Below are 26,048 nucleotides of genomic sequence, written 5' to 3'. Positions count from 1 at the left end.
TGGGAGAACAAGAACTATCTGACAGCATTCTGCATGCTTTGCATAATAAACATGCAGTGAGCCCAATGAGCATAATTCCCATTTTAAGCTTTTACTTCCATCCTGCTTATTTAGGAAAGAAAAGGTACCTTTTCACTACATTACCTGCATGGAAAGCTGGGCGTTCTGCAGGAGAGTCAAACAATACTTGATCCAGCATCTTGCTATTTCTCCTTTTCTTTGATGATAAAGCTCTGGCACATCTCCCTCAGCTTCAGTAGCTAAAATCACACAACATTATTTGCCTAAGTTAATGGTCACAATCGCAATTTTCATTGTGTATTACATTCTTTTTATAGCATTTTTCCCTGAATTTAAGAGTAACAGATTCTCACTGAAGCAGTGGGGGGAAAACCGACCCAAAATTCCTACCACCCAGAGGCACTCACTGCTATTATTTTTGTAGATTTCTTTCTAGTTTTTTCTTCTGTGTTATCTGTTGGTAAAAACTAAGGTCACAATGTATATTCAATTTTGAATATAGATTTTTCTTTATATATCATACCACTAACACATCACTCATATCATTATCAACTCTAACATTTTTAAGTACAGCATTGTTACAATTAAATAGATGTTCCCTACTTTATATAACTATTCTTCTAATATAACCATTCTTCTAATTCTGTTGTTTTTACTTCTTATATAAGAAACAAATCTAAACAAAGGTCATGATCTCGAGGCTGTGGGATCGAGCCTGACATCAGGCTCTGTGCTCAGTGCGGAGTCTGCTTCAGATTCTCTCTACCTCTCCCTCTCATTCTCTATTCTCTCTCTCTCAAATAAATAAATAAAATCTAAAAAAAAAAAGATTCTCTCCCTCCCTCTGCCCTTCCCCTAAGTTTGTGCACGCACACATGGTCTCTCAAAAAAAGAAGAGAAATAGTGTCAAACAAGGTGAAAGTTAGCATAATTATTAATCAATTTGTCAAAAATTCCAATTTAGTGAAATTCAAATTGAAATAGAGTTCTCATGAATTAAAAGGTTGTCCTGAGTGCAAAGCTTCCCCCAAATTAATATTCAGAATGATGAATATGGTTTAATGAACGGCCAATTATTTCCTTTTGTAATGCAAGTCCCATGTCCAGTTTTACCAAAATATTTAAGTTACATCTGTGGAGGGCATTCCTCTTTTTTTTTTTAATTTTATTTATTTATTTGACAGAGAGACACAGTGAGAAAGGGAACACAAGCAGGGCGAGTGGGAGAGGGAGAAACAGGCTCCCCGCTGAGCAGGTATCCCGATGCGGGACTCGATCCCAGGACCCTGGGATAACGACCTGAGTTGAAGGCAGACGCTTAACCGACTGAGCCACCCAGGCGTCCCGAGGGCATTCCTTTTTAAAAGAAAAAATTTATTTTAAGATTTTTCATGATTTGGGGCGCCTGGGTGGCTCAGTCTGTTAAGAATCCAATTCTTGATCTCAGCTCAGGTCTTGATCTCCGGGTTGTGAGTTCAAGCCCCACACTGGTCTCCACACTGGGCATGGAGAGTACTTAAAAAATAAATAAAATGACAATGTAAATAAATAAATAAATTTCATCATTTAAATTATTTTGGTTTTCACTATTTAAAAAAAATCCTGGGGCTCCTGGGTGGCTCAGTCGTTAAGCATCTGTCTTCAGCTCAGGTCATGATCCCAGGGTCCTGGGATCGAGCCCCGCATCGGGATCCCTGCTCAGCAAGGAGCCTGTTTCTCCCTCTCCCACTCCCCCTGCTTGTGTTCCCTCTCTCGCTATGTCTCTCTCTGTCAAATAAATAAATAAAATCTTTAAAAAAAAATCCTTTGTAACATGAAATAACATTTTCCATCACCATATTAGATTTAATGCAGTACCGCATTAAACTTTCCTCTGTAGTCTACCTTTTTCCATCTACATGGGTGTGCCACCAACACCAAGTACAACAGTCACAGTGCCCAGCTCTACAGGGAGAGAGTCAAGTCGCTAGCCTCCCAAGCAACACGGAAGCATGGCACTGGTGGGTTGGACTGTCTCCTTTAGATGAATATTTATTTCAGCAGAAAAAGTGGGTTTGTTATTTAAGATTTGTTTATTTATTTGAGAGAGACAGAGAGCAGAGGGAGGGAAAGAGAGGAGAGAGGGGGAGAATCTCAAGCAAACTCCCTGCTGAGCGGGGGGCCCAACATGGGGCTCGATCCCACGACCCTGAGATCATGACGTCAGGCAAAATCAAGAGGCAGACGTTTAACCAACTAAGCCACCCAGGCGCCCCAAAAAAGTGGTTTTTATCTCTAACAGTAAAACTAAGGAACAACATACAGTCGATTCTCATTATCCGTGGTAGTTATGGTCTATAAAGTCACTGTGAACACAGAATTATTAGCAAATGCTGAAACACCACTCCTTGGGAAAATACAGGGTTAGATTCCCATGGGCTTCTGGTCCTATTTTCACCAACTGATCAATATGTATAACTTTATTTCATGTGTATTTCTGTTTAGCGACCCCTTATTTAGTATATATTGTTGGCTTATTAACACTGAGCTCAGGACCAATAGCACTCTAACTTGTGCCTGAATGGGTCTTATCTAACACTGCAGTTTCTCCATAAGGCAGTCACAGCCTTCATGTGTTTACAAACACCGGACAGCACCTCGGCACTACGTGGAGGCCATTTTAACGACTGAACCACCCAGGCGCCCCTACGTGGGGGCCATTTTAAACAATGAAATTACAAAAAAAAACACAACAATATGAAGAATGGGACTGAATAAACCACAGAAAGGACACTTATTTACTATATGAGACTGAAACAAGAAGGTGAGCGTTGCCTTGTTCAACATCAGCTGGGAACGTGCAACCTCAGATGACTCAACTTCTTTGTTGTTCTGCACAAATGACCACAGAAGTACCTCGAGTACTGAGTTTGGGGTTACAAGTAAATTGTAGCAAGAGGTGAATCCGCAAATACGTAATCCACAAATAACGAGGACTGACTGTACTCTGCAACTTGTACTTAGATACGAAGTCCTTTTTCTTTCTCTTTCAGAAATAGCTTGTGGATCTGGGTACTTGACTTCCTTAAGGTTTGGAAGCAAAAGTTATTGGGTTGATAACTTAGTAAAATGTGCTCAGGGGCCCTATGTAGATATGTTACTGATTTTATAATAGTAAAAAGTACCAATCTTTTTTTAAAATTGAGATACAACCGATATATGACATTATAGTTGACCTGAACTACAGAGGTTTGAACAGCACAGGTCCACTTATACATGAATTTTTTTACAGTATAGCACTGTAAAGGTACTTTCTCTTCCTTATGATTTTCCCATTTTCTTTTATCTGGCTTATTTCACTGTAAGAATAGAGTATTAATACATATAACATACAAAATATGTGTTGTTTATTATGGTAAGGCATCTGGTCCACAGTAAGCTCTTAGTAATTAAGTTTTGGGGAGTCAAAATTTATACATGGATTTTTTTTGGCAGAGAGAGAGACAGTGAGAGAGGGAACACAAACAGGGGGAATGGGAGAGGGAGAAGCAGGCTTCCTGCTGAGCAGAGAGCCCAGTGTGGGACTTGATCGCAGGACCCTGGGATCATGACCTGAGCCGAAGGCAGACGCTTAACTGAGCCACCCAGGCGCCCCTAAACATGGATTTTTAACTACACAGGGGATAGGCACCCCTAACCCCCCCATTATTCAAGGATCAACTATATATTAGTTTCATACACACAACATAATGATTTGATGTTTGTATATATTACAAAATGATCTTCACAGTAAGTCTAGTTAATATTTATGACCATACACAGTTCAATATTTCTTGCATTGAGACTTTTTTTTTTTTAAAGATTTTTTATTTATTTGACAGAGAGAGACACAGCGAGAGAGGGAACACAAGCAGGGGGAGTGGGAGAGGGAGAAGCAGGCTTCCTGCGGAGCAGGGATCCCGATGCAGGGCTCGATCCCAGGACCCTGGGACCATGACCTGAGCCGAAGGCAGACGCTTAACGACTGAGCCACCCCAGGCGCTCCAGCATTGAGACTTTAAAGATATACCCTCTTAGCAAATTTCAATATGCAATACAGTATTAACTATAATCACCATGCTGTACATTACATTCCCAACTTAATTATAACTGGAAGCTTATATCTTCTGCTAAAAAAGATTTTTCTTTTTCTCTTTTTTTTCTGAATAATAATCCACTGTACATATACACCGTATTTTCTTTATCCACTCATCCATCAACGGACATTTAAGTTGTTTTCATATCTTGGTGACTGTGTAAATAATACTGCAGTAAACATGGGGGTACATATATTTTTTCAAATTAGTGTTTTCTTTTTCTCTGGGTAAATACCCAGAAGTGGAATTACGGAACTGTATGTTATTTCTATTTTTAATTTTTTGAGGAACCTCCATACTGTTTTCCACAGTGGCTACACCAATTTACATTCTCACTAACAGTGCACAAGGGTTCCCTTTTCTTCACATCCTCACCAACACCTGTTATTTCTTGTCTTTTTCATAAAAGCCATTCTTACAAGTATGAGATGATATCTCACTGTGGTTTTGATTTTCTCAAATATACGTGTTAACTGTGATTTTTAAAACTAAATAAAATACTATAATTAAAAACTAGACATTTGGACACATCACTTATGCAGGATGCCAACCAAAAATGTGTCATCTGATTCTTAGCTTAAGGAAACATCAAACACCAACTTATGGAAATCTAATGTAATAACTGGCTTATATTTTTCAAAAATGTCTGTGAATGAAAGAGAAAGAATGGCTGGGAAACTATTCCAGAGCAAAGGACAGTAAAGAGATGTGACAATTAAATGCAGTACGAAGGGCACCTGGGTGGCTCAGCCGTTAAGCATCTGCCTTCGGCTCAGATCATGATCCCACAGTCCTAGGGTTAAGCCCCACATCGGGCTCCCTGCTCAGAGGAAAGCCTGCTTCTCCCTCTCCCACTCCCCCTGCTTGTGTTCCCTCTCTCGCTCTCTATCAAATAAATAAATAAAAATCTTTAAAAAAAAAATAAATAAATGCAGTACAAAATCATGAATTGGATACTCTAGTACTAGAAAGGACATTACGGGGATAATTAATGAAAAGGAAATATGCATTATAGATAAGAGATTTGTATCAATGTTATATTTCCTGTTCTATGATTATGTAAGAAAATATTCTTAGGAAATATACACTAAAGTATCAAAAGGGTAAAGGAGGCTAATGAATGCAATCTTCTCTCAAATGCTTCTGAACAATAAAATGTGATTGCAAATGAGGCAATTATTAAAAATTGGTGACTTGAGAAAGGCTACGGTAGTTCTTTGTTCTGTTCTTGAATTTTCTAAAATTTAAAATGATTTCAAAATGTTTTTTAAGGGGCGCCTGGGTGGCTCAGTTGGTTAAGCAACTGCCTTCGGCTCAGGTCATGATCCTGGAGTCCCGGGATCGAGTCCTGCATCGGGCTCCCTGCTCGGCAGGGAGTCTGCTTCTCCCTCTGACCCTCCCCCCTCTCATGCTCTATCTCATTGTCTCTCTCAAATAAATAAAACCTTAAAAAAAAAAAAAATGTTTTTTAAAAGCTGTGTAATAAAACATGCATATATGAACTTACTACTGTCTTCTGTTGTTGAGATCTTTCCAGTTTGACCAAAAATGACATTAGCAGCAGATAAACAGTGCCTGGCCTCCATAAAACATAGCTGTTGAGGAAATAAACAAGAGTAAGTGCAATTATCACCCAACCTTATTTGCAATTAACACTTACATAAAGTCTTCTAATATGAGAAAAGCTTTATAGCTTTAGGTATATAGTATTAGGTAAGGAGACCTAAGGAGACCCTGTGTGGTTGCTGAACATTAAGAAGGTATATGACATGTATTCTCTGGTTAAAAAGCCACCTCAAATATTAAAATAACAATGCCCTCAAACTCGTAATAATAATCCAAACTGGCTGAGAGACAACTGCTGACTGAACTCAAAGTTAGCTCTCTTCCAGTTATCAATAAGTATAATTCAAGAATGCCTATCATCCTAGACTGAGAGTGCTTCAGACAGTCCTTTAGGTTCAATCCACATAGCCAAAATGCCATGCGTGATAAATGTGTCCCTTGTCAGAGGACTTGGAGATTTAATTTTCTGAGGTTTAGAGATCTCTCTATATATCCTACTTCAAAGGCAAAAAAGGGTAAATATGGATAGGAAGAGATTCCTGTCTCCTAGAATTTGGGGAATTTACATATAATGAATGTGGATTCCCACCGAGTTTTGAAGTTAACAGATCTCCACAGATGAACTTTCTGCAATTGTTTTACCAACACACTTGAAGACTTCCTAATACAAATTTGGGCATGGTAAAGTTCTCACTCACTTGGAGAAGATCTCTTTGTTAATATAAACATTTTGCATTTATCATGTAAGTCACAGGACCAACCCAGCAGAAATACAAAGTTAAAGTCCAACTTTTAGTTGGAAGCCACCCTCATCAATTAAATGTCTAGTTCATATTAATAATACCTCATTTTGTTGAGAAGATTTTTCATGGTTGGCTATGACTTTAAAATCTCGGCATTAAACGTACCTCTCCATGATAGCAAATTCAGAAGCCACCTTGAGAATAGCTGGGTACTGTGTACAGTATTAGCCCAGCAACATAATCTATAGATCAGAATGTTGGTATACACCTCCGAAGCCCAAAGAAAGTTACAGTTTACACGAAGAAGCTTTAACTGTCCCTCTACTATCCCTTACCCATCTTTATCACTTCAGCTTTGGTCAGACTGGTTCCCTGCAAGCAGTCACTGCTACGACAGCGAGTGCCTTGTGCCCTCAAGGTGGCTGGTAAATGTGGGACTTTAGCACCTGCCAGGTGGGGACACATCAAGTAGCAAAACCTCATCACTGGAACCGGATGAAGATGAGAATGATATAAATGACAACTGCATTGTTTTAAAGAAAATGGTTCAAATCTCTATTTACAATATAACTCAGCTAGTTGTAACAAAAACTTATAAAACATTTTGGTTTAAAAAAAAAAAAGCACAGGGTGGGGGAGGTACTCGTGAAAATTACTGCATGCTCCACATAAGCAATGCTTAACAACTTTAAATTTTTTCTTACACTTCGAATTAATATCTAGATATCTTAGTACTATTAATATTGGTGGAGTTTAAGGTGTTAATTAAAATCACAGTGAATACGTGGCTTTAAAGTTGCTAAACAAAACAAGTAAGGGGCCTCTGGAAGCTATAAAAGAAGGCGCCACAAGCAGAGGCACCGATAACACTTCTGATGATGAGCACGATGAAATGGATTCATGACAGTTAGGTTTAACTGAATGCTCCAACAGACGCGACAGCGTTACTTACACGCTTGATCTTAGACCAAAGTCCTAGAAGCGATGCTGCAGTCACCACAGCCCTTTCTCGCCTGCTAATAGCTTTTCTGAATGAAATTCGGTGGGACAATACTTTAAACATAGGGCGCATTTACAGAACCAGCACTAACAAAAAGCTTAGAAAGGACAAAGGCCCAGTAAGGATATGGCAGTAGGTAACCAGAGAGATTTAAAGAAGGAACTCTGATAAGCAAAGAATTACCGATATTTCAGAGTGAATCAGAAATACAAGTAAAAGTAATTTCTATTGTTGAATATCTTACTGAGGATTAATCGAAAATCTGGCTGGGAAAGGTGGCTGAAAAGCGTTTCAGCATTAAAACTCTTAGGGAAGAAAGGAATAAATAGTCCAATTGAAAATATACCAACATGATTCTGAATAATTGTGATAAACAACTGAGAAGCTCAAGTTTGTTCTGTATAATCCTCCAGAAGAAGTGTATCATAAAGAGCGACAACTCTGGAACTGAGCAGAGACATTTCCAACAGAGAAAAATTACTATGGAGGAGTTAATTCTAAAGAATAACTGAAATGGATCACATGCTTTTATCGAAGCCCACATTTAACAGTCAACTTCCTCGGACAAATCCTCATAGTTACCAGATTACCACGGTATAAAGATAAAGCTGTATCTATAAGATAAACTCTGCAATTTAAGGTAACATCTCAATAGAATGAATTGATACTGTTCTGTATCAAAAAAGATGGTCTTAGGTAACTAACATGTAATTTTAGGGCTAGCAGCATGTAAGACAAAGACAAAATTCAGCATCTTACGATTCAAAAGGATTAATGCAACAAAAAGCTACAAAAGTCTAATATACTGGCAAACTGGGCTGCATTTTTCTGTCCAGTTTACAGCGTAAAATACAAGCTACCTGTTTTTAAAAGATGACATTTTCAAGGTACTCCTCGTTCTATTTTTACACACACTAGCAGTAACTTTGTTAGACAACTATTTGAGAAGCTTACCTTATTGATGTAAAATTGCGACAAGGTAGCAGCATTAATAGCCCACTCTATAGGATGGTAGGCGTTGTGTTCAAGCTGCCGTTTTAGGGTACTGTGACAATAATGAGCAGCCTTCTCAAACATTTCCATATGCTGGTAGACTTGAGCCAGGTAATAGAGGTTATGAGTATAAACCTTCTCAAATCTATGAAGAAAAAGTAAATATTTGTATAATGGTTTACAATTTATAAGGAACTTTCATATAGCTTGGTCGTCTCACCAACCCTTTGATTTGGGTATGGCTATTGCATCTATCTGACAGATAAGGAAAACGGAGCCTCAGATTTGAACAGGGTCATATATCTAGTAAGTGGCAAATGGACATTTTAAAATCCATGTCAGAATCCACATTCTGTAACTTTAGGAGTGTCTCAAAAGAGAAAATACTGTGCTTTTTGGAACAATCATCTTATCTATACTATGTGGAATTACCTGTGAGAGCAGATTTCTGTACCTACTCACCTTTTTGATCTCTCTTGTTCAGTAAGTTTCTCTTCTTCAGGAAGAAAATGCTCAGTAGGATCAAGAGGAGGACTCCCAATCTACAATTAAAGAAAAACAAAACTCTAAAATTTTAAACTGTAAACACCAAGCGCCCTCCTCTGGAGAAACTGGAGAAATCAAATTTTTAAAGCCCAGTATATTTCATTTTTTACCAGTTCCTTTTCATGTTACCCAAGAAGTAATTTTCTTAACCATAAAATTTTAAAGAGTCAAACAAATAAAAGATGATTGCCTAGAAGCTCACAGTTGACAAAATTTTAACTGCTGTGGGAGGTGAACCTCAAATATACTAAAAAAAGATCTACCAATTTGCCTTTTTTCTCAAGGGAATGAGAAAAGTATATAGATTGCCCCCTTTTAATACAGAGGCAATAAAATCAGTGTTTCTGTTGTGTGTTACCTTGGCCAAGTCACCCAATCTCTTGTGCTTCTGTTTTCTCATTGATAAAATTCCCTCATAAGATTGCTATGAGGATTCAATGAGTTAATACATGTAAGTCACTTATAATACCATCTTAAGCCCTCTGAAAGAGCACCACTACTGCCTCATCTACTTCTGTGAGGACAGACCTATCCACAAGACCAGCCTTGCTTTAAAGTGAATTCGTTAAACTTCAAATAGCAAAAATGCCTTCCATTTTTAAAAATATGATCTTACATTCTGGATGTAAATGCTAAAAGTATCACAACTTGGGTTCCTAGAATTTACAGAAAGTAAAAATGACTAAGACAGGAAGCAAGGCCGAAAGCAAACACAATAGATAAGTAATTCTCCCAAGATCTCAATAATTTTGAGGGCTGTTTATAGGCTTACTCTTTAAAAAAAAAATATGCTTACTCTTTTTTGATGAAGGGAATTAATCAATGTATTATTTTCTATACATATTTCATTGTTACAGCTACCACATGTTATATATAACCCTAAATCAAACCACTCTCTTCTCTGAACTAAAACACAGGTATAACTCAGTACAAAAAGTCTGATATGTTTTATGTTTCTATATTAATACTAATGAAATATCATAAGTGTTTGGTATCTACACATTTTTTGAGGGCGGGGGAAGGACAGAGGGAGAGAAAGAGTGAGAATTTTAAGCAGACTTCATGTCAAGCACAGAGCCCAACGTGGGCTCAATCTCACAACCCTGAGATCATGATCTGAGCTGAAATCAAGAGTCAGATGCTAAACCGACTGAGGCACCCAGCTGGCCTGGATCTTCACCTTTTTTTTTTTTTTTTTTTTTTAAGATTTTATTTGTCAGAGAGCAAGAGAGAGAGTGCAAGGTGAGAGGCAGGCAGGGGAGAAGCAGGCTCTTCGCTGAGCAGGGAGTCTGATGCAGGACTCGATCCCAGGACCCCGAGATCATGACCCAAGCCAAAGGTAGACGCTTAACCGACCGAGACACCCAGGCATCCCGGATCTTCACATTTTAAATGAACAATTTCATGTATAAGAGTGTGAGCCTAAAATCATGAAAGGAGGGTGTTCTATATGGATAGATGTTTCTGTGATCTGTCACACATAACTGACCACCTAGACCTGCACATACACAGGCAGGCTAATGTTTTTGAGATTCATGCTATGTGAATAACCTTGGGAGCTTGGTTGTTTGAAATAGATTATCTGGCCTCCAGCCCAGAACTGGCCCTTCTGTTCTGGATGCCAAGAGCTACAAATCTTGTCTCACATCCCCTCCTGCTCCAGGCTGGGCTGGACCCCTGGAATGGGATCCGAGAGAGGAGGCAGACAAACATACCCTAGGCTCCTTGAAAATATAAAAACATAGTAACAGAAATGCAGCTCGCTCCACACGGCATGTAAGCAAACCATGTTTAACTCAAGCCCCATCATTTGCCCTATAAATATGGCCCTTATGAGGTCAGTTAGAAGTCTCACCTAGGGGGAGGATGCTCCACCCAGGCCTCTCCATTGGGACTCCAGCCTGGCTGTTTCCACGGGGCTTCCCCAGCTAACGAGATTGGATGTTGTAAGTACTCAACGTGATGTAATTTTGCCTTATTCTCATTTATTGCCTACTATTACCTTCATCTATGTATAGATTCCTTTCCTCTTCTGTTTCTATTAGGTTTCTACAGTAATAATAAAGCTTTCTTTCCTTTTCAAAACCTGAACACGGCTGTTGTGAATCTTTTGTTCAGAACAGAAAGTAACATCTCCATTTGGCTTTGTGGTGCTCTGCTCCTCTTCTTAGTACGTTAGGAGGAAAGTTAAAACACCAAGGTAGAAGAAGCACCATGACTTTTAAAATGTACATTCTAAAATTTCTTGGTTCGGGGGGTGGGCAGGAGGGTGCCTGGGTGGCTCAGTAAGTTAAGCATCTGCCATCTGCCTTTGGCTCAGGTCATGATCTCAGGGTCCTGGGATCGAGCCCTGTGTTGGGCTCCCTGCTCAGAAAGGAGTGTGCTTCTCCCTCTCCCTCTGCCCCACCCCACCCCCTGCTGTGTTTTCTCTTCCTCTCTATCTCAAGTAAATAAATAAATCTTAAAAAGAAAATCCTTGGGGATATAATTAACATGCTGATTTGCTCCAATCTTTATCCTCTAGGGGTAGCTTGTTATGGGTAGGGACCATATTTTATTCCTATTTGATTCCCTAGCATTTTGCACAGTATCTGGCACATAGTAAAAACAATACATGTCTAGTGATTTAAACTGACAAAGCAAATAGGAATGTTCCGTCTATGCCTCTGCTCACAGCACATTCCTTTTACTTGTTATCCTTTTGGTATAGTTATGGAAGTCCTCTACATACTACACAGTTTTTTTTATTTTTTTTATTTTACTTATTTATTTGTCAGAGAGAGAGAGAGAGCACAAGCAGGGGGAGTGGCAGGCAGAGGGAGAAGCAGACTCCTGCTGAGCAAGGAGCCTGCTGCGGGATCTGATCCCAGGACTCTGGGTTCATGACCTGAGCCTAAGGCAGATGGTTAACCAACTGAGCCACCCAGGCATTCCATTCTTTTTTTTTCCCTATATATATATTTTTTTATGCATTTGAGACAGAGGGCACAAGCAAGGGGAGAGGCAGAGAGGCAGAGGGAGAGGGAGAAGCAGACTCCCCACTGAGCCGGGAGCCCGATGTGGGGCTCAAGCCTAGGACCCCGAGATCATGACCTGAGCCAAAGGCAGACGCTTAACCATCTGAGCCACCCAGGTGCCCCTACACTACCAGTTCTTAAAGAAGCAGCTCAAACTTGTATTTTAGACTAAGTCCAATTACTGAGACAATACAGTGTAGTGGTTAAAAGTATGGGTTCTGGAATCAGATTATGTGGGTCAGAATCCCAGTTTCACCACTTCTTAGTGTGTGGCCTTGGGCAAGTCACAATCTAGTGTGCTGCTTTTTCCTCATCTATATAATAGGAATAATAAAAGTATCTACCTTATAAGTTGTCATGAGGATTAAATGAGTTAAAACTGGTAAATCATTTGTAATAGTGCCTGCAGGTACTATAAATAAGTGCTTAAATGTTTGTTAAATAAGTAAAATATCAACAGTGGGAATATAACAAACTAAAAAGCTTCTACAGAGTGAAGGAACCCAAACACAAAATGAAAAGGCAACCTACCAAATAGAAAATTTCTGCAATCACGTATTTGAGAAGGGGTTAATATCCAAAATATATAAAAAACTCATGCGACTCAATAGCAAAAAGACCCAACCAATCTGATTTAAAAATGGGCAGAGGATCTAAATAGACATTATTCAAAAAAAGACATACAGATGGCTAGTAAATACATGAAAAGATGTTCAACATCACTAATCATCAGGGAAATGCAAATCAAAACTACACTGAGGTATTACTTCACACCTGTCAGAATGGCTATTATCAAAAAAGACAAGAAATAACAAGTGTTGGCAAAGTTAGATAAAAGGGAACCCCTGTGCACTGTTGGTAGAGATGTAAATTAGGCAGCCTCTCTGGAAAACAGTATGGAGGTTTCTCAAAAAATTAAAAATAGAACTACCAGCAGAGTAGCGCAGCGGAAGAGTGCTGGGCCCATAAAAATAGAACTACCCTACAATCCAGCAATTCCACTTCTGGGTATTTATCCAAAGGAAATGAAAACACGAAAAGATAAAAGCACCCCCATGTTCATTGTAGCATTATTTACAACAGCCAAGACGTGGAAACAACCTAAATGTCCATCAGTGAATAAATGGAGAAAAAAGTGTGGTGTGTGTATACACACACACACACACAAGGAAATTATTTAGCCATAAAAAAAAGAAGGAAATCCTGCCATTTGTAATATGGATGGACTTTAAGGACATCATGGTAAATGAAATAAGTCAGAGAAAGACAAATACCATACGATCTCACTTATATATGGAATCTTAAAAAGAAAAAAAAGAAAAGCAAAAACACACAAGAAAAAAGAATGCCTAGATGCAGAGAGCAGACTGGTTGTTTCCAGAGGTGGAGGTAGTAAAGAAAAGGATGAAGGTGGTCAAGAGACAAAAACTTCCAGTTATAAAACAAATAAATCTTGGGGATGCACTGTACGCATGATGCCTACAGTTAGTAATACTGTATTGTATATTTGAATTTTGCTAAAAGAACAGATCTTAAAAGTTCTCATCACAAGAAAAAGAACTGTAAATGTATGTGGTAACAGACGTTAACTAGACTTGTGATCATTTCACAATATATACAGATATTGAATCATTGTGTGGTACATCCTATACTAATATAATGTTATATGTCAACTATATCTCACTTTAAAATAAAGATTTAACATAAATGAGCAAACAAATCAGCCAGAAAACACAAACTCAAGTAAATACATGTAAAAAGGCATGAAGTAAACACTTTCAAAAGAAAAAATAAAAATGGAATATAAACACTTAAAAATCGTCGAAGAAATTCAAGTTAAAACAAGATTATTTTGCCTACAATAACGGCACAGATTTTTTTTTTAAAGCTACATAAGGAAAAGTTCCGAAGGAGATGAGAACTTTCATATACTAGTGAAACAAAGAGTACATTGCTAGTGTTTTGTGAAATGCTTTTAAATGGCCATTCTCCAAATACTGAACGGTACAACTTATATGTGGCATCTAAAAAAAAAGGTTAACTCCTAGAAATAGAATAGAATGCTGGGTGCCAGGGGCTGGGAGAGAGGGAAATGGGGGAGAAGCTGGGCAAAGGGCACAAACTTCCAGTTATAAGATGAGTAAGTTCTAAAGATCTAATAAACAACATAGTGACTATAGTTAACAATACTGTATTATATACTTGAAAGTTGCTAAGAAAGTAAATCTTAAATGTTCTCATCACCCCCTACCCGCCCCCAAAAAAGGTAATTATGTAAGGTGATGGAGATTTTTTTTTAAGATTTTATTTATTTATTTGAGAGAGAATGAGAGAGAGCATGAGAGGGGGGAGGGTCAGAGGGAGAAGCAGACTCCCTGCTGAGCAGGGAGCCCAATGCGGGACTCGATCCCAGGACTCCAGGATTATGACCTGAACCAAAGGCATTCACTTAACCAATTGAGCCACCCAGGTGCCCAGGTGATGGAGATATTAACTAATCCTAGTGTGGTAATCATTTGCAGTATATTCATATATCAGATTATCACACTGTACACCCTAAATTTATACAATGTTATATGTCAATTATATCAATAAAGGTAGGGGGCACCTGGCTGGCTCAGTAGGTAGAGCATGTGACTCTTGATTTTGGAGTTGTGAGTTCGAGCCCCACACTAGGTGTATAGATTACTTAAAAAATAAAATCTTAAAAAATAAAAAGCTGGGAAAAATTCAAATAAATAAGTTAAATATCCCTCTCTCTTTTTTTTTTTTTAAAGATTTTATTTATTTATTTGAGAGAGAGAATGAGAGACAGAGAGCATGAGAGGGGGGAGGGTCAGAGGGAGAAGCAGACTCACCGCCAAGCAGGGAGCCCGATGCGGGACTCGATCCCGGGACTCCAGGATCATGACCTGAGCCGAAGGCAGTTGCTTAACCAACTGAGCCACCCAGGCGCCCTTTTTTTAACTTTTTAAGTAATCTCTACACCCACAGTGGGGCTCAAACTCATGACCCCAAGATCAAGAGTCACATGCTCCAGCAAATGAGTTAGCCAGGTGCCCCAATATTTGGTCTCTTAACCTCACACAAAACCTACGAATGAATAACTCTTCATAACAATAAAATATATTTTCCTGGGCGCCTGGGTGGCTCAGTCTTGGTTAAGCGTCTGCCTTCGGCTCAGGTCATGATCCCAGGGTCCTGGGATTGAGTCCTGCATGGGGCTCCCTGCTCAGCGGGGAGTCTGCTTCTCCCTCTGCCTGCCGCTCCCCCTGCTTGTGCTCTCTCTCTGTGTCAAATAAATAAAATCTTTAAAAAATAAGTAAATAAAATATATTTTCTTTATTACTTATTCTATATCTGAACAATTTTATGGAGAAAAAGAATCCCTTTATCTTAACACAATAATTATTCAACAATATTACCTTGAAAGGCAGCATGGTACAGTAGAAAGAACAAGAGTTTGGGGTCTGGGCGCCTGGGTGGCTCAGTTGGTTAAGTGACTGCCTTCGGCTCAGGTCATGATCCTGGAGTCCCTGGATCGAGTCCCGCATCGGGCTCCCTGCTCGGCAGGGAGCCTGCTTCTGCCTCTGACCCTCCCCCCTCTCATGTGCTCTCTCTCTCTCATTCTCTCGGTCTCAAATAAATAAAATCTTAAAAAAAAAAATTAAAAAAAAAAAAAAGAGTTTGGGGTCTGACAACCAAATTTAAATCCTGACTCTGTCACATAGTGTATGTTAACCTCACTGAATGACAAGCTCCCTACCTATAAAAGGGAATAACAGTACTTCCTTCATAAAACAACAAGAACAACAACAACAAAACAGTACCTCCTTCATAGAGTTGTTGTGAGAATAAAATACAGCCTGCTTAAGCACTCAATAAACATTAGTGTTTATTAGTTATAACTTTTATTTTTTTAAGATTTTATTTATTTGTCAGAGAGAGAGAGAAAGAGAGCACAAGCAGGGGGAGCAGCAGGCAGAGTAGGCAGAGGGAGAAGCAGACTCCCCGCTGAGCAAGGAGCCCGAGGGGGGATCAATCCCAGGACCCCGAGATCATGACTTGAGATGAAGGCAGCCACCCAACTGACTGAGCCACCCAGGCGCGCCTACAACTTCTAAAACTAAAATGTTCATCTTTATCACTTATAACATCTAGTCCATCTTTACAGGGAAGATGAAAAAACGTGAGTAGAGTATAATCAAGGTGTACGCATGTATTGTATACATTTTCCATGTATTCATGATCCAGATGTTTATCATTTCAACGGTTATATCATATCCCCTTTTATTAGTGTACCATAGTTTACTTAACCATTCTGCAACTATTTGATACGTAGAGCATGTTTCTGGTGACTTTGCATTAACTACTCTATTATCTGATCCCCACAACATTTCTGTATTGTTGATAGGAAGGTTATCCCCATCTTACAGATGAGGAACCGGTGGCACAAAAGTCGGAATTCCCCCAAGTCAGTCAGTTATAACCACAAACCAAACTAGAATCCCTGGTCTCCTATCTTCAAATCCAGTGATTTCCCCTGCTGTGTTTAGATCTCTCCTTTACCTAGAACTCTATTTCCTAAATCTAATGTCAGATTTTTTTTAAATGACATTCTAACACCTGCCACTATTAGGGCAATAATTTATGAAATACTAAAAATATTTTTATTCAGAATAACTATTGATACTAGGCAAGTACAAAATCATATAAGCAATTAAATTCTCCAGCTACTGTAGATATATATTTAAACTGAAACGCTCTATTAAAATTCACTCAAGCATTCACACAGTAGTAACATTCTTTTTTTTGACTGATCTGGATGGACAAAGTGGAATATCACTCATTATTTCAAGAAACAGGTACTGTTCTAGATGCTGTGGAAACAGCAGTGAATACAGTTAAAAAAATATCCTTGTCATCAGGGAGCTTACATTTTAGTACTGAAGATGGGTGATAAATAAGATAAATCACTAAAATGAACATCGTGTTAGATAATGGTAAGTGTGAAGCAGAAAATAAAGCAGGAAAGGAGGACAGGAAGTGTCAGAGGGGTGGTTTGTAGTATCAGGCGGAGTGGCCAGTGAGTGCTCACTGGATGGGAGACATCGGAGTCACAAGCTGAAGGGAATGAAGGAGTGAGCCAGGTCAATAGCTAGTGGAAGAGCAGTCTCAGCAGAGGAAACAGTTAAGGGCAAAGACCCTGAGTCAGGAGCTTGTCTGGTGTGTTTCAGGAATAGCAAGAAGGCCAATGTAGCTACATCACAGTGAGACAGGAGAAAATAGTAGAAGATAAAATTAGAGAAGGGGCGCCTGGGTGGTGCAGTCGGTTGAGCAACTGACTCCTGGTTTCGGCTCAGGTTGAGATCTCAGGGTCAGGAGATCGAGCCCCAGGTCGGGCTCTGCACTCAGCGCTGAGTCTGCTTAAAGATTCTCACTGCCTCTCCCTCTGCCCCTCCCCTCCCCACCTCAAATAAATAAATCTTTTTAAAAAATTACAGAAATAATGGCAGCCAAACAGATAATGAACTTGTAGTCTTTATAAGGTCTTTGGGGTCTACACTAAGCAAGATGGGAAAGCCATTAGCAGAGCTTGAGGGAAGCAGTGATGTGATGGGAGCTGCGAACAGACTGAATGGGGCATGAGAGCATAAAGACCAGTTAGGAGACTACAGCAATAATCTCAGCAAGAGAGGGTGGTGGCTTGCACCAGGGGATAGCCGTGGTCTATCTATGGTTTAGATATAATTTAAAGGTGAAGCTAACTGTAGGTTAGATACAGTGTGAGGAGAAGAGGAGTGTCCAAGGTTTTAGGCCTCAGCAACTGGAAGAAAGAAGTTGGTGTTTACAGCAAGGGAGGTGGGGAGGGGAAGGTTACCAGTGTTAAGATGGTAGCTTTAGAGACACCTACTCCTTAAAAAGTGCAAATGTCACATCAGCAGTGGGACAGACAAGTCTGGAATTTGAGAGGTACAGACTGGAGATATAATTGGGAGCCATCAGCAAAGAGATGGTATTTAGAACAAGGGAATGAAGGCAGATGGAAAGAGGAGATGTCCAAAGACTCCACTCTGGGTACTCCAGCGTTCAGAGGCTGGGAAATACGGAGGAAGCATCACAGAGAAGAAAGGAAAAGAGGTGGAAGCTAAATAAAAAAAGTGTTTCAAGGAAGAGAGACTAACAACTGTGCCAAATGCTAGATTGATCAACTATGTCAAATGCTACTGAGAAGTCAAATAAGATGAGGACTAAAAATTTACAGTGATTTTAGCAACATATAAAACACTGGTGAACTTGGTAAGACACTGATATTTTTTCTTTTTTAACTTTTTTTTCCAGGCAACATACATTTATTTCACATTTCTAGGAGGTAAAAAAAAATATCAGATACCAATGCTTTATGCATGCTCAGGGCCAGCTTATAAATACTCCATTCCGGGGCCCCTGGGTGGCTCAGTGGTTGGGCGTCTGCCTTCCACTCAGGTCATGATCCCGAGGTCCTGGGATTGAGCTCCGCACTGGGCTCCTCGCTCTGCGGGAGGCCTGCTTCTCCCTCTCCCACTCCCCCTGCTTGTGTTCCCTCTCTCGTTGTGCCTATCTCTGTCAAATGAATAAATTAAAAAAAAAAAAAATCTAAAAATAAATAAATAAATAAATAAATAAATAAATAAATAAAATAAATATTCCATTCAGTGAAGTCTTAACACAAATTTGCATCAGTGAAAAGAAACTGGCAAAATCCATTTCCTGCCAATCAACTTGTCAGATGGTGAGGACCAAAACAGAATGTTTCATCAGTTTTAATTTTTTTCAAAGATTTTAATTATTTATTTGAGAGAGAGAGAGAGTGCACGCGAGCCTGCACACATGAGGTGGGGGGAGGGGCAGAGGGAGAGGCAGACTCCCCACTGAGCAAGGAGCCCAACGCCACTCGATCCTAGGACCCTGGGATCATGACCTGAGCCAAAGGCAGATGCTTAACCAAATGAGCTACCCAGGCACCCCCAGTTTTAATTTTTAAATACGACTGTCACATTGGAAAAATGAAATAAATTCATTAAAATAAACTGTACAAAGGCAAAGTAGAATAACAAAAAATATTTTACTAAAACGAAAGATTACAGAAATTTCCAGACAAGCCATATAAAATGGTCATAAGCTTTTTTTTAAAGGAAGGATTCTACACTTGAATCATAATGTTTATTAGTGAGGGCTGTGATGTTTGTTTAATGTTCCCATTTTGGTTCAATCAAGCTTGTCCATCTACAGCATCTAAATAAAGTTAGACTTGGCTAGAGAGCATATTCTAAAGAACTGGTTAGCTGCTTTTAACCAAGGCAATTAGATCACCAAAGAAGTGGGAAAGGAACCCATAAAATTAAAACTACTTCTCTCCCTCAAAAAAAATAATAAAAACACCCATACCCCTATAGCTAATCCTGACAATTACCTTCATTCACAGTGCTTCATACTTAAACCATGATGGGGGAAATGAATAAAAGCAGAGAGGGGCCACTCCTTTTAAACGTTTCACAACAATCCAGATGGTACTTCTAGCCTCTGCTCATGCTTTACAACACTGAATCAGGACAAGACATAGATCTGCTAATGTGCATTTAATCACCAAAGGACTGAAGATGTCCAGGCTTTTATTCTATAATGTCTCTAAGACTGTGCAAACAAAAAAGGAAGAGGTCTCGGCAGAACAGAAGTGATGCACGCTTAATGATCAGATCGATTTTAAATATTATTCATGGCATATAGCCTAGTGCATGCTCTAGCTGTTTCTATGGCTTGGGCTTCATCGGTCTTCCCCCGCTCCGCTACATCATCATGGATCATCTGTATTGGGAGCACTTAACAAAGCCTGGATCGATAGCAGAACTTACGGATCTGCAGTGCTGAGGACCACTTATCTTTCAAAATATCTAAACATATTCTTCCCAACGTGTCTACATTAGGATGATAAATTTTGGTCATGAAACATAGTTTAAGGGCTACCATCGAGTATTCTTCTGGAAGGAATAATTCAAGTTTAAAAGTCCCTCCCTCGGGCGCCTGGGTGGCTCAGTTGGTTAAGCGACTGTCTTCGGCTCAGGTCATGATCCTGGAATCCCAGGATCGAGTCCCGCATCGGGCTCCCTGCTCGGCAGGGAGTCTGCTTCTCCCTCTGACCCTCCCCCCTCTCCTGCTCTCTCTCTCTCAAATAAATAAATAAAATCTTTAAAAAAAAAAAGTCCCTCCCTCAAAAATGAAACAAGACGAAACCAGAGAGGGAGATAAACCATAAGAGACTCTTAATCTCGGAAACAAACTGAGGGTTGCTGGAGGGGAGAGGGGTGAGGGGGATGTTTTGGCTTTGTGATGGACACTGGGGAGGGTATGTACTATGGTGAGTGCTGTGAATTGTGTAAGACTGATGAATCACAGACCTGTGCCCCTGAAACAAATAATACATTATATGTTAATTAAAAAAAATTTTTTTAAAGTCCCTCCCTCAAGAAAAATTAAATTAAATTAAAATTAAATAAAAAAATAAAAGTCCCTCCCTCAAATGGAAATCCTGGGGGCCAGCAATGACCACATGAAAATAACGGGCATTGTTTTCATCTGGTTCTGCTTTAATGCCAGGAACTGCTTCTGCCAGCAAACGCTGGGTTTCCTTCATAATCCTGTGGGGCAGCCCGGCCATCTTGTCAACTCCCGAGTTTGGCCTCTGGTCTTGACTCTGGCTCTGCTTGCTTCACACACGAGTGCTAAGATTTTATTTTTAAGTAATCTCTACACCCAACATGGGGCTCAAATGCACAACCCCGAGATCAAGAGTCACATAGTCTACTTGCTGAGCCAGCCAGGTGCCCCAATAAGGCATTGCTTCTTAACTCTGAATGTAAGAAACATCAAAATATCTGGTTATTTAAAAGAGTGCTACGCATAGCCTCAAAACAAAATTAACTAAAATCCACTGTAATTTTAGAAGACTGCCGACATTTAAAAAAAACTGGGCTTTATTTTTTAGAGCAGTTTTAGGTTCACAGAAAAATTAAGCTGATGTGGACACCTGGGCAGCTCAGTGGGTTAAGTGTCTGCCTTTGGCTAAGGTCTTGATCTCAGGGTCCTGGGATCAAGTCCCCCACGTTGGGCTCCCTGCTCAGCAGGGAGACTTTACCCTCTCTGCCATTACCCCTGCTTGTGCTTGCTCTCTCCCACTGTGTGTGTGTCAAATAAATAAAATCTTAAAAAAAAAAAAAAAAAAGAAAAATTAAGCTGATGATATAGAAATACCTCCTATACCCCCTTGCCTGAACACATGGGTAATCTATAAACTGCCAACTTTTAGCAGGCAAAATTTATTAAGGAATGGATCGTAACATACTGATTTGCCGCTTTTACAGGGCTGTGACCCTCTAAAGTAGAAATTTTCGATCTAGGCTCCCTAGAGCCCTAGAAAGTTCTATGGTACCTCTTTTGTACCACCACAGTGGGGTGGGAAGAAGGCACCTAGTGGATTGGGCTGAGAGTTCTTCTGACCTGCTTAACCACAGTGGCTCAGTTTTTACAAATTACATTTCAAAGGGATTTCACAAGTGGAAAAAAAAAAAAAATCACAAAAACCTTTTCTCTGAGGCAGTGGTTCTCAAAGTATAATACCTGGACCAGCAGCATCAACATCACCTGGCACCTTGTTAAAAAGGCAAATTCTCAGGCCTCAACCAAGACCTACTGAAGCGTCTGAGAGTGAATATTCTGTTTTAACAAGCCCTCCAGAGCCCTCCACAGACAGATGCATGCTGAAATTTGAGAACCATGCCTTCAAAGATTTCAGATATTTTGCTTAAGTAGCTGTTTGCTTTCCTGCAAGCACTGCTATTCTCAGTGGAAATCAAAATAAAATTTTTATTTTTACTTATATTTCAAAATAGAATTTTTATTTTGTTATTCTTTTTTAAAGATTTTATTTATTTATGAGAGAAAGAGCACACATGCACTAGTAGGGGGGAGGGCAGAGGGAGAGGGAGAAGCAGACTCCCTGCGGAGCAGGGAGCCCAATGCAGGACTCAATCCCAGCACCCTGGAATCATGACCTGAGCCAAAGGCAGATGTGTAACCAACTAAGCCACCCAGGCGCCCTCAAAATAGAATTTTTAGATTATAAATGAAAATATGCCAATATCAGTATTTTAGGTTAATATCAGAATATTTCCTATATAATTATATTTGGACTAAGATTGCACTTAGACCCCATCTGAGGATTATTTTTAAGAACCCTATTTGGGGGGCGCCCAGGTGGCTTAGTCGTTAGGCATCTGCCTTCGGCTTGGGTCATGATCCCAGGGTCCTGGGATTGAGCCCCATATCGGGCTCCCTGGTCCACTGGAAGCCTGCTTCTCCCTCTCCCACTCCCCCTGCTTGTGTTCCCTCTCTCACTGTGTCTCTCTCTGTCAAATAAATTAATAAAATCTTAAAAAAAAAAAAAAAAAAGAACCCTATTAGGTAGCAGACCTATCCACAGAGACCTGACAGGCCAGAAAGGACTGGCATGATATATTCAGGGTACTAAACGAGAAAAATATGCAGCCAAGAATACTTTATCCAGCTAGGCTGTTACTGAAAATAGGAGAGATAAAAAGCTTCCAGGACAAACAGAAACTAAAAGAATTTGCAATCACCAAACCAGCCCTACAAGAAATATTGAAAGGGGTCCTCGAAGCAAGGAGAGAGCCCAAAAGTAACACAGACCAGAAAGGAACAGAGACAATATACAGTAACAGTCACCTTATAGGCAATATAATGGCACTAAATTCATATCTAAATTCATTATCGAGAAAGGGAAACCTGAGATCCGGCTGCTGACTGAGAAATGCAACACGGTCAAAATGTGGGTACAGCTCCTGATTCCCAGGATAGAAGATGGGAACAACTTCAGGGTCTCTATTCAGAGGAGACAGTTGCAGAACTAAGAACCGTTGTGAGTGAAGCTGCATCTTATCTGGACCAGATTATATTACAAGAGCCAAACTGGTTTCTAAAATAACTAAATATCCACACATAGACGACTATCGCTGCACTGTGACAGAGATTGATGAGAAAGAATATATCAACCTTCGGCTCATCATATCAGAGCTAAGGAATCAATATGTCACTCTACATGACATAATCCCGAAAAATATCAAGAAGATCAAACGGCCCCAGAGCAGCAATGCAGAGACGCTGTACTGAGGCCATGGCCAGGGCCAGGGGACTCTGTGAGTCTGGCTCAAGACCGACATTGCCTTGGTTTGTTATATGACTATCGTGATGGGGAAACTGGCTGGAAATAGTAATCACACCTCTCTCTGTTTTTAATTAGAGTCTTTTTTTTTTTTTTAAGATTTTATTTATTTATTTGACAGAGAGAGACACAGTGAGAGAGGGAACACAAGCAGGGGGAGTGGGAGAGGGAGAAACAGGCCCCCCGCCAAACAGGGAGCCCGATGAGGGGCTCGATCCCAGGACCCTGGGATCACGACCCGAGCTAAAGGCAGACGCCCCTTTAGTTAGAGTCTAATGAAACTCTCATGTAGTTCTGTGGGGAAAAAAAAAAAAAAAAAAGAGCATCCTACTAAAGAATGAATGGGTCAACCAGGAAATTAAAGAAGAATTTAAAAAATTCATGGAAACAAATGAAAATGAAAACACAACTGTTCAAAATCTTTGGGATGCAACAAAGGCAGTTCTAAGAAGTAAGTATATAGCAATACAAGCCTTTCTCAAGAAACAAGAAAGGTCTCAAATACACAACCTAATCCTACACCTAAAGGAGCTGGAGAAAGAACAGCAAATAAAATAAAGCCTGAATTAATAAGATTGATAAACCCCTGGCCAGACTTATCAAAAAGAAAACAGAAAGGACCCAAATTAAAAAAATCATGAATGAAAGAGGAGAGATCACAACCAACACCAAAGAAATACAAACAATTATAAGAACATAATATGAGCAACTATATATGCCAACAAATTAGACAATCTGGAAGAAATGGATGCATTCCTAGAGACGTATAAACTACCAAAACTGAGCCAGAAAGAAAACCTGACCAGACCTATAACCACTAAGGAAATTGAAGCAGTCATCAAAACTCTCCCAACAAACAAGAGCCCAGGGCCAGATGGCTTCCCAGGGGAATTCTACCAAACATTTAAAGACCTATTCTTCTGAAACTGTTCCAAAAAATAGAAATGGAAGGAAAACTTCCAAACTCATTTTATGAGGCCAGCATTACCTTGATTCCAAAACCAAAGACCCCATCAAAAAGGAGAATTACAGACCAATATCCCTGATGAACATGGATGCAAAAATTCTCACCAAAATACTAGCCAATAGATCCAACAGTACTTTAAAAGGATTATTCACCACGACCAAGTGGGATTTATTCCTGGGCTGCAAGGTTGGTTCAACATCTGAAATATCAATCAATGTGATACAATACATTAATAAAAGAAAGAACAAGAACCATATGATCCTCTCAATAGATGCAGAAAAAGCATTTGACAAAGCACAGCATCCTTTCTTGATCAGAACTCTTCAGAGTATAGGGATAGAGGGTACATACCTCAAGATCATAAAAGCCATCTATGAAAAACCCACAGCGAATATCATCCTCAATGGGGAAAAACTGAGAGCTTTCCCCCTAAGGTCAGGAATGCGGCAGGGATTTCCACTATCACCACTGCTATTCAACATAGTACTAGAAGTCCTAGCCACAGCAATCAGACAACAAAAAGAAATAAAAGGCCTCCGAATCGGCAAAGAAGAAATCAAACTCTCACTCTTTGCAGATATGATACTTTATGTGGAAAACCCAAAAGACTCCACCCCAAAACTGCTAGAACTCATACAGGAATACAGTAAAGTGGCAGGATATAAAAATCAATGCACAGAAATCAGTTGCATTTCTATACACCAACAACAAAACAGAAGAAAGAGAAATTAAGGAGTCCATCCCATTTACAACGGCACCCAAAACCATAAGATACCTAGGAATAAATCTAACCAAAGAGACAAAGAACCTGTGCTCAGAATACTATAGAATACTCATGAAAGAAATTGAGGAAGACACAAAGAAATGGAGAAACATTCCATGCTCATGGATTGGAAGAACAAATATTGTGAAAATGTCAATGCTACCTAGAGCAATCTATACATTTAATGCAATCCCTATCAAAACACCATCAACTTTTTTCATAGAAATGGAAAAAATAATCCTAAAATTTGTATGGAACCAAAAAAGACTCCAAATAGAGGAATGCTGAAAAAGGAAAGCAAAGCTGGTGGCATCACAATTCCAGATTTCCAGCTCTATTACAAAGCTGTCATCATCAAGACAGTATGGTACTGGCACAAAAACAGGCACATAGATCAATGGAACAGAATAGAGAGTCCAGAAATGGACTCTCAACTCTATGGTCAACTAATAATCCACAAAGCAGGAAAGAATGTCCAATGGAAAAAAGACAATCTCTTCAACAAATGGTGTTGGGAAAATTGGACAGCCACATGCAGAAGAATGAAACTGGACCATTTCCTTACACCATACACAAAAACAGACAGAAAATGGATGAAAGATGTAAATGTGAGACAGGAATCCATCAAAATCCTTGAGGAGAAAACAGTCAGCAACCTCTTCAACCTCAGCCACAGCCACTTCCTCCTAGACACATTGCCAAAGGCAAGGGAAGCAAGGGCAAAAATGAACTATTGGGACTTCATCAAGATGAAAAGCTTTTGCACAGCAAAGGAAACAGTCAACAAAACCAAAAGACAACCGACAGAATGGGAGAAGATATTTGCAAATAACTTAGCAGATACAGGGCTAGTATCCAAAATCTATAAAGAACTTATCAAACTCAACACCCAAAGAACAAAGAAGCCAATCAAGAAATGGGCAGAAGACATGAACAGACATTTTTCCAAAGAAGACATCCAAATGGCCAACAGACACATGAAAAAGTGCTCAACATCACTCGGCATCAGGGAAATCCAAATCAAAACCTCAATGAGATACCA

At 39.6% G+C, this 26,048-nt stretch overlaps 1 protein-coding gene and 1 pseudogene across 1 annotated transcript in view; one reads left to right on the top strand and one right to left on the bottom strand.

Annotated features, from left to right (window-relative positions):
* LOC118018846 (KIF-binding protein) overlaps nt 1–26,048 on the bottom strand; it is a 41,911-nt gene that overhangs the window by 5,366 nt on the left and 10,497 nt on the right. Inside the window, exons 3-6 of the mRNA XM_035017651.1 lie at nt 8,901–8,980; nt 8,400–8,583; nt 5,644–5,731; nt 145–260 (exon numbers count right to left, since the gene is read on the bottom strand). Of these exons, the coding sequence (XP_034873542.1) occupies nt 145–260; nt 5,644–5,731; nt 8,400–8,583; nt 8,901–8,980 (468 nt within the window). The remainder of the gene's footprint in view (nt 1–144; nt 261–5,643; nt 5,732–8,399; nt 8,584–8,900; nt 8,981–26,048) is intronic.
* On the top strand, nt 22,795–23,224 carry LOC118018545 (annotated as a pseudogene).

The sequence above is a fragment of the Mirounga leonina genome, unplaced genomic scaffold (genome assembly GCF_011800145.1).
Source record: "Mirounga leonina isolate KUSES-001 unplaced genomic scaffold, KU_Mleo_1.0 Mir_107, whole genome shotgun sequence".
Taxonomy (NCBI): domain Eukaryota; kingdom Metazoa; phylum Chordata; class Mammalia; order Carnivora; family Phocidae; genus Mirounga; species Mirounga leonina.
Note: the sequence above shows the minus strand (reverse complement) of the source record. Positions and strands in the feature narration are given on the sequence as shown.